At 38.6% G+C, this 15,671-nt stretch overlaps 1 protein-coding gene across 2 annotated transcripts in view; it reads left to right on the top strand.

The window, feature by feature from the left end:
- The first annotated feature begins 7,062 nt into the window (after positions 1-7,062).
- Positions 7,063-15,671, top strand: part of SYT9 (synaptotagmin 9) — a 120,699-nt gene continuing 112,090 nt past the window's right edge. Inside the window, exon 1 of one of the 2 annotated variants that reach the window (XM_087718407.1) lies at positions 7,063-7,435. In XM_087718407.1, coding sequence (XP_087574533.1) covers positions 7,063-7,435 — 373 coding nt within the window. The remainder of the gene's footprint in view (positions 7,436-15,671) is intronic. The other variant, XM_087718417.1, reaches the window with a different exon arrangement.

Raw genomic sequence — 15,671 nt, 5'->3', positions numbered from 1 at the left:
CATAAGCAAGGAGCTGCTAAGAGAAGTCTATACAAAACTAATCAAGAAGATGATTAAAGGACTGGCACCACAAATGGCAGAAGATATGAGACTGTTTTGCTATTGGAAATATGCAGGTTGATAGATGGAAGAACATAATTTAAAACTAGTTAAACTTAGTGAAATTTATTGATAATAGATACAGCTTAAATAAACAACTGATAATGTTACGAATGTATACAATGTGTAGTATTATGATGAGTATAATTGGATATGAATATTGAATGGTACCCATGTAAGGAAGATTAGCAATCCCTTTGGATTATACATAAAGGTTAATAATAATAATAATTTTAAAAAAGAACTAAGTTAGATACAATTAAAGTTTTGATTATTAGGGGGAAAATGTTATGATACAGGATATAGTCAAATAAAGGAGGGATAAGAATAATGTATATATAGATATGGTATAACATAAGGAAACTGGATGTAAACGTTAAACAGTGATTTGGAAAGGAGGATTAGAAAACTTTGTTAAATATTATGGATTTTTAGCTAGAATGGGACATAAGGATTTAGTGTTAGTGGAGGATTTTAGAAATAGTAATTGAAAGGCCAGTATGTGGTTATGTATTAAATTTTGGTATATTTTATGATGAAGGACGTTTAAACAATTATAGTCAAATGAAAATGGAAATATAATGATGGCGACATGTATAAATATTTGAGTTAAAATACTTGTTAATATGAATTATGTTTGTTGACGGTGGAAGAGATGCACGAAAGTCTTTTTCTAACCAACTGATACACTTTCTATAGCATGTAAAGAAAGATGCTGTATTTGTTTTAAATTAAAAGTTAAAAAAATATATATTTAAAAAACCTACACAGATGTTTACAATCAAGAAAATCTCAGCCTAATATTTAAGTATGACTTCTTTCAGGAGGGAAGGTATCCAAACAGCTACTGGAGAAGAGCAGAGATAAGTACAAGTAAAACTGGGACTTCAAATGTGGCTAGATTGAAGCCCAAAATGAGATCCAGGTACCGAAGTTCCTTGAAGCAAAAGAAAAATTCAGGTTGGCAAAGATATCTATACTGGTACATGAAATATCAGAACCATGAACTAAAGAAAACTTGATCCAAGCAAGAATGTATAAAAACTCAAAGAAGCAGTCACTATTGGACAATCCTAGCAAAATAATATCCTTCAAGTCACAAAGTGTCAGAAACAACAACCAGACAGTACAAGCAATATTAACTACCCTGCAAAAATCCTGATAACCACTAGATGACAGCAAAAAAATTAGAGTCTACGTCTATGGAGATTGTCAGTCATCCGGGTCATGGTTGTCCCAAAGCTGCCTTTTCAAGAAGCAACTGGACTTTCTGGTTTTTCTTTGAAGTCATTTCACTTCCCATCCAAGAAGCTTCTTCAGCTCTGATTCAATGGAGAGTAGAAGGATTTATACTCCTTTCAGACAGGTGGTCGTTGGCATTCTTTTAGTGAGATGTTAAAGTCACCTGGAGGTTTATCTGTGTTGTCAGGGTCATCTGAGTAGTGGAAATAGGTGTGGAGCCTTCTTGGAACTGTTGAAAACGACTTTGTTGTAGACGGGGAAATAGATGATGTCATATCCCTGCCGAGGGCTGTTTAATTTTGACATAGATGGCTTCTTTGACTGCTCTTTCAAACCAGCGGTCCTCCCTGTCCAAAATGTGGCCTTTGCTGTCTTCAAGAGTGGCCTTTGTCTTTTAAATGCAGATGGACTGCTGAATCTAGTCCTGATGGGCTTGTTCTCCTATGTTGTGTCATGCATTTATGAAGTGGTTGTTTTGTTTCCCCAATGTACAGATCTGCCCATGGCCTTGTACTGCATATACCACATTGCTCAGTTTGTGTTTGCGTGTTTTTATTCTTGGGGTGGACAAGCTTCTGTCTTAGTGTATTTTTGGGGTTTGAAGTGTGCACCTATGGCTGAAGATCCTCCTGAGTTAGAGTCTATCATTTTATTGCCATCCACTGGTCATCCAGGGTTTTGTTGCAGAAACATGACAGCCCTAGTATATATGTGTGCCTAAAGGAAAACAATGTGGTATATGTATGTACTGTATATGGAAGATAGAATATGCATACATATGGGGGAATTAGTGAAGTTTACAGATATTGTTTCACAGGCAATTAACATAGTCAATAAATGCCAATAAATCAATAATGTTATCATTTTCCCTTTCAACTATTCGTTTTTGGGAGTATATTCTCCAGCACTATGTTCAAAGGTTTATGTGGCCCTTTCTTGCCTCATCAAGATTATGTACCCTGGCATAAATAAGTTTCAAAGGAATAAGGATTTAAAAAGTAGAACAATACTAACAATGGACAGGGTCATCCTGTTCCAGGTTTTGAGTGGATTTTCTGGAGAAAGGGTTGGTTATGTAATTTTATTATGTATAGCACAGTGTGCAAAATTCTTTGTTTGCTTTGTTTGGTTTGCTCTTCAATCACAACAAACTGCAAACACATCTCTAAATCAGTTATAATTCTTTTAGTCACTCCCAGCAGGGTTAACTGGGCCAGCAGGGTTTTTTTTTTAAATCAAAATTCTCTCTCATCAAGCCAGAGATTGCTGTATAAAATCACACATCTCTGCCGATAAGTCAATTATTTGCTGTATGCAATCAAAATTGGAATGGGACAATTCTCTGCGGCCAACTTGCCACAGCTGTCTTGTCATGGTGACCTCACCATGCCCATCTCGTTGTGGCCATCTTACTGCACACATTTTACCATGGCCATCTCACTATGGCCAACTTGCCACAGCCAAGTCACCATGGGACAACATGCTACAGGGCTATTACACCTGGGATAATTCAATGTGATAAATATTATCTGCCCCTGTTACTTCAACATTATTTCCATTGACAAAAATGGAAGTAATGTAGATGAAACAGTGGCAGATAGCATTTATTGCATTATTTCGATGTGGATTGTCCCATGGTGCATTGTCCCATGATGAGTTGGCCACAGCAAGTTGTCCCGCAGTAACTTGGCTGTGGCGAGATGTCTATGGTGAGTTGGTCCCCGCCACTTAAATCATTATGTTCAATGTGAAATGAAACTTCTATGTCACTTAGATCAATTAGTGGTAAAATCAATGCCTGTGTCAGGCAGGCAGAGGTTGTTTAAAAAAGCTCAACTCTCAGATTATACTTTCTGGAATCTGGCACCACTCTCCCAGTGGTGCTTCCTTGCTACTTCCTAGTCCATGGGTGTCAAACTCACAATGTCATGTTCCTGTCACATGATCTATCACGTTATTTTCCCTTCGCGGAGCTGAGGTGGGTATGGCTGGTGCATAACGCATCCGGCCTGTGGGTCGCCAGTTTGACACCCCTTTCCTAGTCTCTGACATCATGAAGGAGGTAGCAGCAACATTCATTTCCATGGTTGCTTATTCTTGAACTTGACTGACAGCCATGGTTTGTTACCATCAACTGTCATCTGCTGCTACTGCCTACCAGTATCCTTCCCCTGCTAGTACTGTATGGTACTGGAGACAACAATGCCAGATATTTTGGGGCAATCTTTGCAACTGGGACTAAAAAAGAACTATTTGGGGAAAGCCAAATGCATGATAACTCCATCAGTGATTACTGTAATTGGCTTAAATTGGCTAATTGTCTACAAAAAAAATCACAGCTGACAAGCAGTTTTACAGGAAGGTTAAGGATCACTGCAGCAAAGTTTTAGGTCTGTTCTAGAAAACAGTTGCTATAATATCTTCATTAGCTGCAAAATATTCTGATTATTATTCCAAAATAATTTATGACCAAGGTGCAATTTAAAGAAATTCTTTATTCCTGCTTAATACTTTCATCCCAATGTTTATATTTATTTATAATATTTGTATCCCAGCAATTTGGTGGTAGAAAAGGAATTCAAGATAGGTGGATTTAGATCTCTTGTGGAAGAGATCTTAGATCTGAGTGAAGGGACTCATGATTCATGATGACCCTCAGGTTCAGCCTGGTCATCTCCTGCAAACAGGTGGCCAACCTATTTTCTAAAGCAGTGGTTCCCAAACTTGGCAACTTTAAGACTTGTGGACTTCAACTCCCAGAATTCCCAGAGCTGGCTGGAGAATTCTGGGAGTTGAAGTCCACAAGTCTTAAAGTTGCCAAGTTTGGGAACCACTGTTCTAAAGCATCAAAGGGCAGGACAAGAATGGGTGAATAACCTAGAAGTCCAACCTAGAATTAAGGAGATATTTTGTGACAGTGAGAACAATTAATCAATGGAATAGTTTGCTTCCTGGAGTTGTGAGCACTCCATTAATGGAAGTTTAAAAAATAGACTAGACAACCATTTTGACTGGGAAGGTGTAAGATCTCCTGCCTTGAGCAGGGTCTTGGACTAGAAGTCCTCCGAGATCCCTTCCAGTCCTGATTCTATGTTACCATGAGTAATGCAAAAGATGAAGATATATGGGAAAGGCAAGATGTCTGATTTTTTCTAGTGTGCTTTGACATGTTAGTGTCAATCTTCAGATTTACCTTTCTCTCCAGGGAAGCTAGTTTTAATCAGCACAGCAAATATATCTCATCCCTATTACATATGCAGTTTATTAATGAAGATGTGCTATGCGCAACTGACCACATCCTAGAAAGACTAGCTTTAAAATATTCATAAATCACGCTAAGGAAACTTGTTTCAATTATTTTATTTGAATTCCATCCTTTTACCAGGAACAAATGATGATATGGAAAAAAAAGAACTTTTCCTAAAATCATGACTGCTTGTGGCATCCAGGGAAAATGCCAAATCAGTCTCAAGCAGCAAATTATTGGGCTGGTCACAGGGATACTCATGGGAGTTTAAAAAGAGACTCTGCAACCCAATATATTTTCATTAAATAAATAGTAATACAAGTGGCTGCAAATTTTGACTATTTTTCTCCAATTCAGGCCCAATTCAGTTTGCTATGACACCTTCCTGTCTTGCTGGATAATAAGTAACTTTGTGTAGTGAAAAGAACATGTGGATAGAGAATAACTAGAGTTAGGAGTATAACGTTCACAAATAGTATAGTATTCTTAAGGCTGTTGCTTGTTTGAAATAAAAGTAAAAACAAGCTTTATTTAGGAAAACTGGGGCTACTGAAGCCAACCTACTGCTAAGAATTATAGTGCAGTCATAAGCACTTGAATCGCAGAAGTCAGAAAGAGAAGAAAAATAATAATCTGAATGAGAAGTGATGAAAAATCTGAAAATATCAGTTTAACCAATAAGCGACACAGTGCACGCATGTTATCCAAAGAAAGACTTTTAGACAAGGAAAGAAGATAAAACTGCAGTTTTCCCACTATCTCTGCAGCGATCACCCTTAGTTAGTGAAGAGTTTGTAGGTTGATAAAGTAGGCACACGGAAAGTTGAATTCAGCCCAGACTACCCCAATCTTCTTCCTGGCAACACAAAACAGTGATTTTGTTCATTCTCAGTTCAAACCTAAGCCACAATTAAGTGTATAAACATACTTAATTGTAGTGGTGGCGGCTCCGCCCACCCACCCAGACATCACATCCCATTTTTGATGCTCTGCGCATTTTGTATATGTTCCAAAGTACATGCTGTAAGAAGAAATGAAACCTACCACTCACCCCACCCCACCCCAGGTTATCCCAAATAAAATATTAACCATAAGGAAAAACCTCAGAAAAGCCAAAAGTCCAAGACACTAATAAAAAAAAATCTGCCTGATGTCCATTCCACATTCCAGCCAGACACATAAAGAAAACATTGTAACAAGAAACTAACTGCAGATGCTGGCTGTCAAGGCAATAACAAGATGATTGAAAAAGGAAGGCAACTATCTAGATGGCTCCATTCATAAGCAAAGAAGCTAACTGCAGATGCAGCACTTAAGGGGATAACGAGCTGATTGAAGCCAACTATCCAGATGGCTTCATTCATAAGCAAAGAAGCTAACTGCAGATGCCAGCATTTAAGGCAATTACAAGCTCATCAAAAGAGGAAGCCAACTATTTAGATGGCTCCATTCATAAGCAAAGCAAATACTGCTGGCAGAAGTCCATTCAAGACAGGATATTTTGAAACCTCTTACAGCAATTTCAACAGCTAACAAAAGCAGAGTGATAGGATCAGAACAAGCAGCCCCTCACCAAAAAATCTAACACAGTACATAGCCATCAGCCACAATAAGCATTACTCAACACCCTTTCAGAGCACAAAGCCTATATCACACAAATCCCAACCTTCAAAGTTACACAACTATACAAGAACCCTTCCATTCACCCAGTTGGTTGATCGGCTGCCCCAGAACCACAGGTTGGTTCTGCTCTTCAATGAACAGTGTTTTTCTTTCCAATCGGCCTCCATATTATTTGTCTTTCTCCCAGTTTGGAACTGAAGCGCGTGGATTTTCCTTCCAACAATGCTAACTAAAGGATTCCAAGCCCCTTTTACTTACAATACTTGTGCTTCCGCTTTCCTCCTCCCAGCTTTTATATATATATAACATACATTTCCTAATTAGAGAGGGGTGGTGTCCTTAATAAAAGCTCATCAAGGGGTAACTCTTGACTTAATCTGCATCCAAAGGCAAGCAGAATGGAGTTGGTAAGTCCCAGGATGGGAGATCAAGGAAAACTAGGGCTGCATCCTATACCGAGGCAGCTAAAAACAACTACAACAATAACACCATCACGGAAGAAGGCGGTGCCGACCTCTTTCTGTAACCAGGAAACTTTAAGAACACATTCACGGCGTCGCCACTTTATTCCGAGAGGCCCACGCGTCGCAGGCTATCTACTAAAAGTCCAGGTCTGATTAAGCGCGCCAAGTTTAACGGGCACAGAAAGGCAATTGGCTCGTGGGGCCTTGCTGGTAACACAAAGTTCCTGCCACTAGGGAGCGCTGTTAGGGCGCCACTTGGACTTGAAGGCAAGGCTGCTTGGGAGCCGCGGCGCGTCGACGGATGAGCCTAGACCACGCGCAACTGGTGGCGGGATCCTCCTCCTCCTCTTCCTCCTCCTCCTCCGGGAGGGAACCTTCCTATCTCGCATGCCGGGCGGCAGAGGCAGCAGCATCTTTTCTATCCAACCGAGGGGACGAAGTTGGGAACAGCAGACCTCAGGGGGCAACGGCTTTACCGCCGCCGCCGCGAAACATGCGGGCGTCTCCCCAGTTGCCTCGCTGTGGGCGCCAGACGAGAGGCGGGCAGCAGCCGAAGCCGCGCGTGTGAGCGAGCGGGGAGCTCCTCTCCTCTCACAAGGATGCTGGGGGACGATGCCTCGTGGCAGGGAGGACGAGATTTGCCGGAAAGCGCTGAAACTGCTGGTCGAGCTCTGCTCCGAGGGGACGGTCGAGAACGACAGGTGCCTGGAGTTCAGCTACTATCTGCGGGACAGCGGCAGACCCCGGCCGGCCGACGCAGGTAAGCGGGATGGAGTGGCGGGACGCGGGGAAGGGAAGGACACGAGGGGCTCCCGAGAACTTCCTATATGCCAACCAGACCTCTTCAAATAAGCGGGCGCCCATGCCGGCTGCGCTGGGCGGAGGGGCGCGTCTATCCTATCAACTGCCCGAATGCTGCCCATTGGATCCAGGCGAGCGCGGAAATTCGGGGCGTCGAAGTAGCGCGTGTCCGGCCAACGCGGCTCATCCCCCCCCTCACCCCCTCCAATTGACTTCGGGCTGGCGTTTACTACCTGGCGGTGTTTGGAGGTGGGAGGGGAATCTGACCCGAAAGAGCAAACGATCCTTTCGTTTGTTCTTAACGTTTTATTCCACGATATTAACATATCTTTATTCCAAGATATTAACGTTGCATGTTAATCCAACGCATTTTTATCCAGCGCACCTTTACATTTTAATATAATTTAGCGGTTTAACCAGATGTATCTTTACTCCAAGCTGAAGCCCTACTACAGAGTTCGGTGGAAGGCACTCTCAGATGAGTTTCGATCAGTGTGAGGAGCCGTCTGAACTATTTTTAGATCCTGTTGGGTTTCCCAGCGCCGATGCAGTACTTAGTATAGGTATATAGGAAGAAAGGCACCAACCCTTCTCCAATAACTGTAGAATGAGAGGAGATCAGGCTGACGGTGTATTCTTCTGCCTAAAGGCATTAAGTTTGCACACAGCTCTTCCTGAAACTTATAGAGTATGGTATAAACTTCCAGGGCAATTCAAAATTTTCTGGATTATTTATCTCATATCATACACATCAGTAAAAATCACCGTAATAAGAAGAGTGAAATGTGAAAGATGCATTAAGTCTCCTATTAACATTTAAGCAACTGGGGAAATGTTATGCATTTTCACTTGATTCCTTTAAGATGAATCTGGCCATGACAGTAAAGGGAAGCAAATCTTGTTTTTCTTGCAAACCTGTTTTCAGCTGGATTGGACTAGTTGCTCTTGAGTGAGGAGATGCTGTCCCAGCATAATAATAAGCTAATTCATTATTAGTGGTAATAAGTTGTAGCTAGACTGAATATATTTGAAACAAGCCAGCTAACTTTGGTAAACTCAGTTAGCAAGGATCAGGGGAGGGAACATACATATGCCAAATTGTTAGAATGGTGTTTATTTTCCTTCCTAGAGTGATTCTTGTAATATTTCCTTGGAAGCAAATATGATTAAAGAAGTCTGTTTTAAAATAAATGTAAATTTATAGCATGAAGAAGTTTAAAATTGTTTTAGTAAAATTCATATTGGGTCCATTTATTCTGCAAGTAAGTTTGTTGCATTTAATTTCCAATAGATCAAATACCCATACTAGTGTTTGTGGATAGGACTTATCCTGGATTATATTTTTAGCCTAACAATTTTAGTTTATCTTTTGGATAATGTACTCTTGGACATTTTTATCTTTAAGAACCACCTCGGGGTGCATTGTCGCTGCTCCACTTTCTAAAAGGATATTAATTATTATTCTGTCCTGAAGTCCCAGAACTATTCCCTGAATATTAGGATATACTCTATTAAAAATTCAGTGTTCCCCCTAATACATTTACAATTGTATTTTATCAAGGGAATATTTTCCAGATTACTAACTAATGGCCTAATGTACATTTTTAAGTTATAATCATAATGAGAGTTTTATCCAGTACACATTCAACCTCTAAAATCTACACATGGATAGTTCTTCTGCATTAGTTACACTGCAGATACAGGTGATGGCCAGCCTAGGTCATGTAGATAGCTACTGAGACACAATAAGCTTCTCTCATGCCTGTATACCACACTTTCTTCAATCTGTCTCTTGCATACCCAAGCCATTTACGTTCTTTTTAAAAAATAGTAATATTGTTAAAAATTATAATTTCAAAGGAAAAAAAACTAATACAAACTAAAAGAATAAAATATAGTAAAGAAAAATATATAAGTGAAGTCTTACAGAGACAGACACTCCTAAAATTAACTTCTAAGTATATTATTCCAAAATATCCTTTAATATGTCAAATATTAAAATATTTTGCTTCATTCTGTATTAATAAGACAAATTTAAGAGTTTTTGTTTAATTGTCATCTTTAGTTCCTTATGGTTCCTTATAGGATTCAATTTTCAAAGTCTCAACCTATCATTTTTTAAAGAATTCAAAACAAAAGGATTTTCCCACAGAAAGGACTCATAATTAATTCCAAAATTTTGTTTCAAATTTATCTGGATCCTTAACCCATTTATAACTTTCCAAAATGTACGTTCTCAAACTTGTACTAAAAATGCTTTTTTCTGAAACATTGAAGTGTGATGGAATATAGTAAGGAGCTGTGATCCCAGGAGGGAGAGGGTGCATTCCAGAGGTTTAAGAAGCAACTCAAACCAGATGTTATATTTGAAAGAAAGAGAGTGAAGACATCCTCTCCCTATTATTTCACAGAGTATATTGTTGATGCAGAGAGTAATGTGCTCAAATCGGCAAGATTTCATCTATAGTTGTGGAGACAATAAATAAGTCAGCTTGGAAGAATGATCATACATCATTCTTGGATTTGAGCATGACATAAAGAAAACTCATCCAGTGTTTTCAGATTTGTAAATTCCAGGTATTCTAAATTCTAAAGATTCCTAATAGCTAAAAAGCAATTTCAGAAAGTGATTAGAAAAGGAAATAAAAAAGAAGGAATATAAAGTTGGCTTAATTAATTAAGGTTAAATATTTAGGATATTTTTTCTTAATGGGGTTTTTCTTGATCATGATTGAAAGATGGGGGTTTAAATATTTATTTAAAGATTCAGTTTGGGAAGATGTTTTCTTCTTACATTCTCAGAGAAAGTGTTAAACTAAGATGATAACTTTATAATCCATAAGTATTTTGTTAAGATTATTATATAGATGTCATTTCTAGTACATGTTAAATTTGTGAAGGAGTTTCTGAGACAAAGAGAAAATGATCAGAAATCAACTTGTGGGACACTATTTGAAAGGACTAATGATCAAGATTCCTGTTTTTTCTGATAGCTGCTAATAGATTTTTTTTGCTAGTTTTGAATGATGAGGTTTTAAATATTGATTTATAGATAAAATATAAGATAAAAGAAGATTTTTGTTGTTTATAGAAAATGATAAGTTACTGCGCTAAAAGGAAAGAAATATAAAACCAATTTATATGATTAAGATTAAATATGTATGTTATTTCTGGTAATTTATGTGTACATGAACTCATTGTCCTTAAAAGTGCCAACTATGGTTTGAGCAAGATAGCTATTACTTTGCCTCCCAGAGCTTGAAACCTCCATAAGGAGCAACTATCTGGAGCACTTATGGGTGATCTCAAGTACTCTCCCTGTCCAGAGAGGAATTACAAAGAGCTGGTTTACTCACCACTTCTTCATTCTTCTGAAATTGTTGGTTCTGCTTTTAGTGGATCTATCTTCAGTTTGCCTTTTCTTCCCTGAAGCCCTGCCATTTACATTTTTATTTTGGTTTAGCAATAACACTTATACTGCTTCATAGTGCTTTATTAGCCCTCTTAAGTGGCTTACATAGTCAGCATATTGCCCCCAACAATCTAGTTTTTCATTTTAACAGAAAGATGGAAGGCTAAGTAAAGCTTGAGCCGTTCAGAATCAAACTCCTGGCAGTAAACAGTGAATTGTGCATGCAATACTGCATTGTAACCACTGTACACCATGGCTCTTCTTAACTGGAATATTTAGTAGGAAACTCAATGGGGGTTCCAATCTGTTGTATATCTTTGATGGTTTGAACCTATGCTCTAGAGAACAAGAGTAAACCAAAGTTAGCAACAAAGACAGGAATCTCTCCTATAATTTGAATATTGTTGCAATTTTAAAGTAGGGCCTGTAAAAAGTATTAATAGTTTGCACACATGTCTGTAGTGCATGGCTACAATGTCTAATACTTCTACTACATAGATTGCTACATACATATCTCTACTGGATTTAACCTGGAGGAAGCCTGAGGGTTACAAATGAAGAATGATCAGGTTTACAGTTTGAAAGATAGGGTAGGTGAGGTGATTGGAAATTCAAATCATCTTCCACTTTCTTCTTTATCCCTTTTGCATCTGATGAAGTAAACTCAACTCATGAAAGTTCACGTGATTTTAATAAAGTTTGTTACTCTAGAAAGGTGCTACTAGACTCCTGCCTTCTCTGTAATCTTTTCCTTCTCCTGAATAATCTTTCTACCTTGGCCTGTCCTGGTCATTGTCTTCATTAGTTCCTTTCAGGCAGTCTTGCGTTTTCTCCATTCTGATTTTTTTTCTTCCTACCTAACTCAGCTTGTGTGGCCATTGAGCATGGTCTATCTTTTGTGTCAGTACTGTCTGTTAACTTCTGAAAAACAAATGTCAGTGTAAAGATTTCCCCAAACATGTTGATGTTTTTAGTTAGTTGATGACTTTCATTTTGGTTATGCATCAATCATTAGTGGGCCTGGCATAGCAGCAAAAATTGCAAACAAATTATTGCATGGATAAGAGACTCTTTATATATACTTTTCATAGCTTCTGCTCTTTGGGCTACTTAGCTGTAGTCACCAGGACAACAGAACCTGCATTAGAATACAAAGTGGTCCTTTTAAATTACATGGAAGCTTCCACCCAAACAGGCCAAGTTCCATATTGTCTTCAGTCTTTAGTTACATTATTTACGCTGTGATTTAGTGAACATTCTCTGTATATTGATAGTGGTTCAATAAGAAGAAGGAAAATGTGAAGAAAGCATATGCTAGGGGACTGATTAGTCAGTGTAACCCTGCAAATAAATCCACAAATGATATTAGCCAACAATGATCTGTTGTGTTTACCTGTTCATGCATCTCACCTGTATTAGTCATCTGAGGCATAATAACAGCAAAACATAGAAACAGATGGATCCGTTTTCAAGTGATTTCCTTGGTATCAGGATGTCATAGATAAATATCCAATCCCACAGATTACATGCAAATATGCCCTAACTCAGTGGTTCTCAACCTGTGGGTTGGGACCCCTTTGTGGGTCGAAAGACCCTTTCACCGTAGTCACCTAAGACCATAAGAAAACACATATTTTTGAAAAAATATGGAAAACCTAAAATAGTTTTATGGTTGGGGGTCACCACAACATGAGGAACTGTATTAAAGGGTCGCGGCATTAGGAAGGTTGAGACCCACTGCCTTAGCTGGAGAGCACCTATAATCATATTAAGCACTTCAAGTAAACAAAAGGTTAATTAAGTCAAACTGTGTGTGTGTGTTAAACTACTTTAAATTATATGTTGAGTGATTGCGTCTATCGGAAAGAATTCAAAAACAATGATTGTGTTAAGTTTTTGTCATTAAATAATGTTAATGAGACACCATCCAAAAATGATCTAACTTGAACTGTATTTTCCCTGTTGTTCTTCTGGTCTTATTTCTGGTCCTGGTCCTGTTGTTCAGCTGCAAAGTAGGTTAGCTGAATTTTTAAACATTGATGTCATCAACACCTTTGGGGGTTTCTTACCAAAGCTGCCTCACTTCTATAGAAATACCATTTGGGGAAGGAAGCACAGTAGGTGCAATATTCATTTTTCCGATCTAACACAATGAACTGAACTTGGCAGGTAGAATATCTCTCCCTACTTAGTACTCCCTGAAGTAACTATGACTTTTTTTTTCAACTAATAAGAAAACTTTTTTTTAAAAAAATATAATTTTTATTAAACATTATTACCTTTAAAAAACAGGAAGAAAAATACAGCGACATAAATACAACGACATAAGCAAGACAAATCATACATAACAATATAAAGTAAAACATACAGATACAAATGCCGTTTTAAACATACAACCCCCCCTCCCCCCCCCCCACGGTGACAGTCATTCACAGCCCAGTTTTTCTTTCTTTCCTCATTATTAGGTCTCTAAGCCACATCTTCTCATTGCAAGATTCAGGGATCTATTACGGTACCTATGTTAACTTTCCCCATTTTAAGTCCCTGCTGTTCTCCTAGTCGCCCACATATACCATAGGTTCCAGCTAAGATAGTGTTCTGTTTCTCCTTTGTCCCTCAGCCAACCCGTCATTCTGTCCATTTCTGCACATTCGTAGATCTTTTTAATTATAGCATCTTCCGGCGGTATAGTGGTAGATTTCCAAAATTGTGCATAGGTTATTCTTGCGGCCACAATTATATGCAGGCTCAAATGCCATATTGAACTGCTTATGTTATCTGGTTTGATGCTTAGTAACAGGTTCTCAGGTCTCCATTCAATGTTTGCCCCGGTAACCTCTTTTAACCATTTTTTAATCCTTTTCCAATATTTCGTGGCCTCTACCACCAAATATGGTAGAATGTGCCATCCTTTCTTCCACATTTCCAACACAATGGAGATAACCCAGGAAACATCTTAGCTAACCTCGTTGGGGGGAAGTGCCACCTATAAACCATCTTGTATATGTTTTCTTTGAATGCAGTAGATGTTGTAAGTTTAATGGTCTTACTCCATAGATCCCACCATTTGCCCATTTCAATTTCATAACCTAGGTTTCTCTCCCATACTATTAGAAGGCTTTTGTCCATCTCTTCATTAGTATCTTGGCAAGTCAAAAATTGGTAGATCTTCGATAACATTTTCTTGTCTCCACCAAACAAGATCTTATCTAGCCCCTGAGGGTTTGGGTAGATCCCGAAACGTGCCTTATCACTTTTAAACCTGTTTCTAACCTGTAAATATTCCCACCATTCCAAATTCCTGCCCTGTTGCTCTAATTCCATCTTTGTTTTCATGTTGCCCTCTTCTGTCATGATATCTTTATATGTTATGTTTCTTGTCCAATTAAATAAACTCGGATGCGTTAAGGCCTCTAATGGTGCCAACCAACACGGAACCCTAAGATAATATTTTTTCCTCATTTTTTCCCAGACCCCCATCAAAATCTTCCGAATATAATGTCCCATGAAGTACCTATGGGGGGTGTCTCTTTCTTGCCAGAGGGAGGCATGCCATCCCTGGGGGAGGTCATGTCCCTCTATAGCCAATAGGCGCCTTCTATTCAACATCACCCAATCTTTCACTCATGTCATGATTGCTGCGTTATAGTATGCTTCCCAGTTGGGTACTCCGAAGCCTCCCAGTTCTCTGCGTTTTTGCAAAGTTTGGGCTTTGATTCGTGCTTTCTTGCCTTGCCATATAAACTGTGTCACTATTGTCTCCAAGGATTTAAAAAAAAAATTGTCCAATTTAGTTGGTGCCGTTTGAAACAAAAACAAAAATTTTGGTAATACATATGTCTTGACTGTCGCAATCCTGCCCATCAGAGACAATTGTTTGCTACTCCAATTAGTCAATTACTCCAATTGACTAAGAAAACTTTTCTTAAGATACAGAAGGATCTTGACAGAGTTGAACATTGGGAGCTCTCTAACAAAATGAAATTCAATGGTGAAAAAAGTAACATTCTAAATTCATACAAGAAAAACAAAATGCAGAGACACAGTATAGGTGGTACCTGGCTCAATAGTAGTAACTGTGAAAGGGATCTTGGAGTCATTTAAATATGAGACAGCCATGTGTAGCAGCTGCCAAAAAAGCCAACAAAGTTGTAGGCTGCATAAACAGAGGGATCGAATCAAGATCACGTGAAGTGTTAATACCACTTTATAATGCCTTGGTAAGGCCACACTTGGAATACTGCATTCAGTTTTGGTCACTGTGATATAGCAAAGATGTGGAGACTCTAGAAAGAGTGCAGAGAAGAGCAACAAAGATGATTAGGGGACTGGAGACTAAAACATATGAAGAACTGTTGCAGGAACTGGGTATGTCTAGTTTAATGAAAAGAAGGATGAAGGGAGACATGATAGCAGTGTTCCAGTATCTCAGGGGTTGCCACATAGAAGAGGGAGTCAAACTATTCTCCAAAGAACCTGAGGGCAGAACAAGAAATAATGGGTGGAAACTAATCAAGAAGAGAAGCAACCTAAAACTAAGAAGAAACTCCCTGACAAAGTCCCTTCCAACTCTGTTACTCTATTCTATTTTCTGCAACAAAACTCACTCTTGCATCATATTATAAAGTATAAATTCATCTCATATTGATGTTTAAAATACAGCTTTGCTATTATTTTATTCTGGCATAGTTTATTTTCAGTTGTTTATTTTGGAAGGGGATGCATTGAACTAAACCTTGCTGGTACTATAATAGTACAATGACTTTAGAAATAAAATAAAAAA

This window comes from Thamnophis sirtalis, unplaced genomic scaffold (assembly GCF_051295495.1).
Source record: "Thamnophis sirtalis isolate CommonGarterSnake01/CBP01778 unplaced genomic scaffold, rThaSir2_p1.2 scaffold_1, whole genome shotgun sequence".
Taxonomy (NCBI): Eukaryota; Metazoa; Chordata; class Lepidosauria; order Squamata; family Natricidae; genus Thamnophis; species Thamnophis sirtalis.
This window is presented reverse-complemented; position numbering and strand designations above follow the sequence as displayed.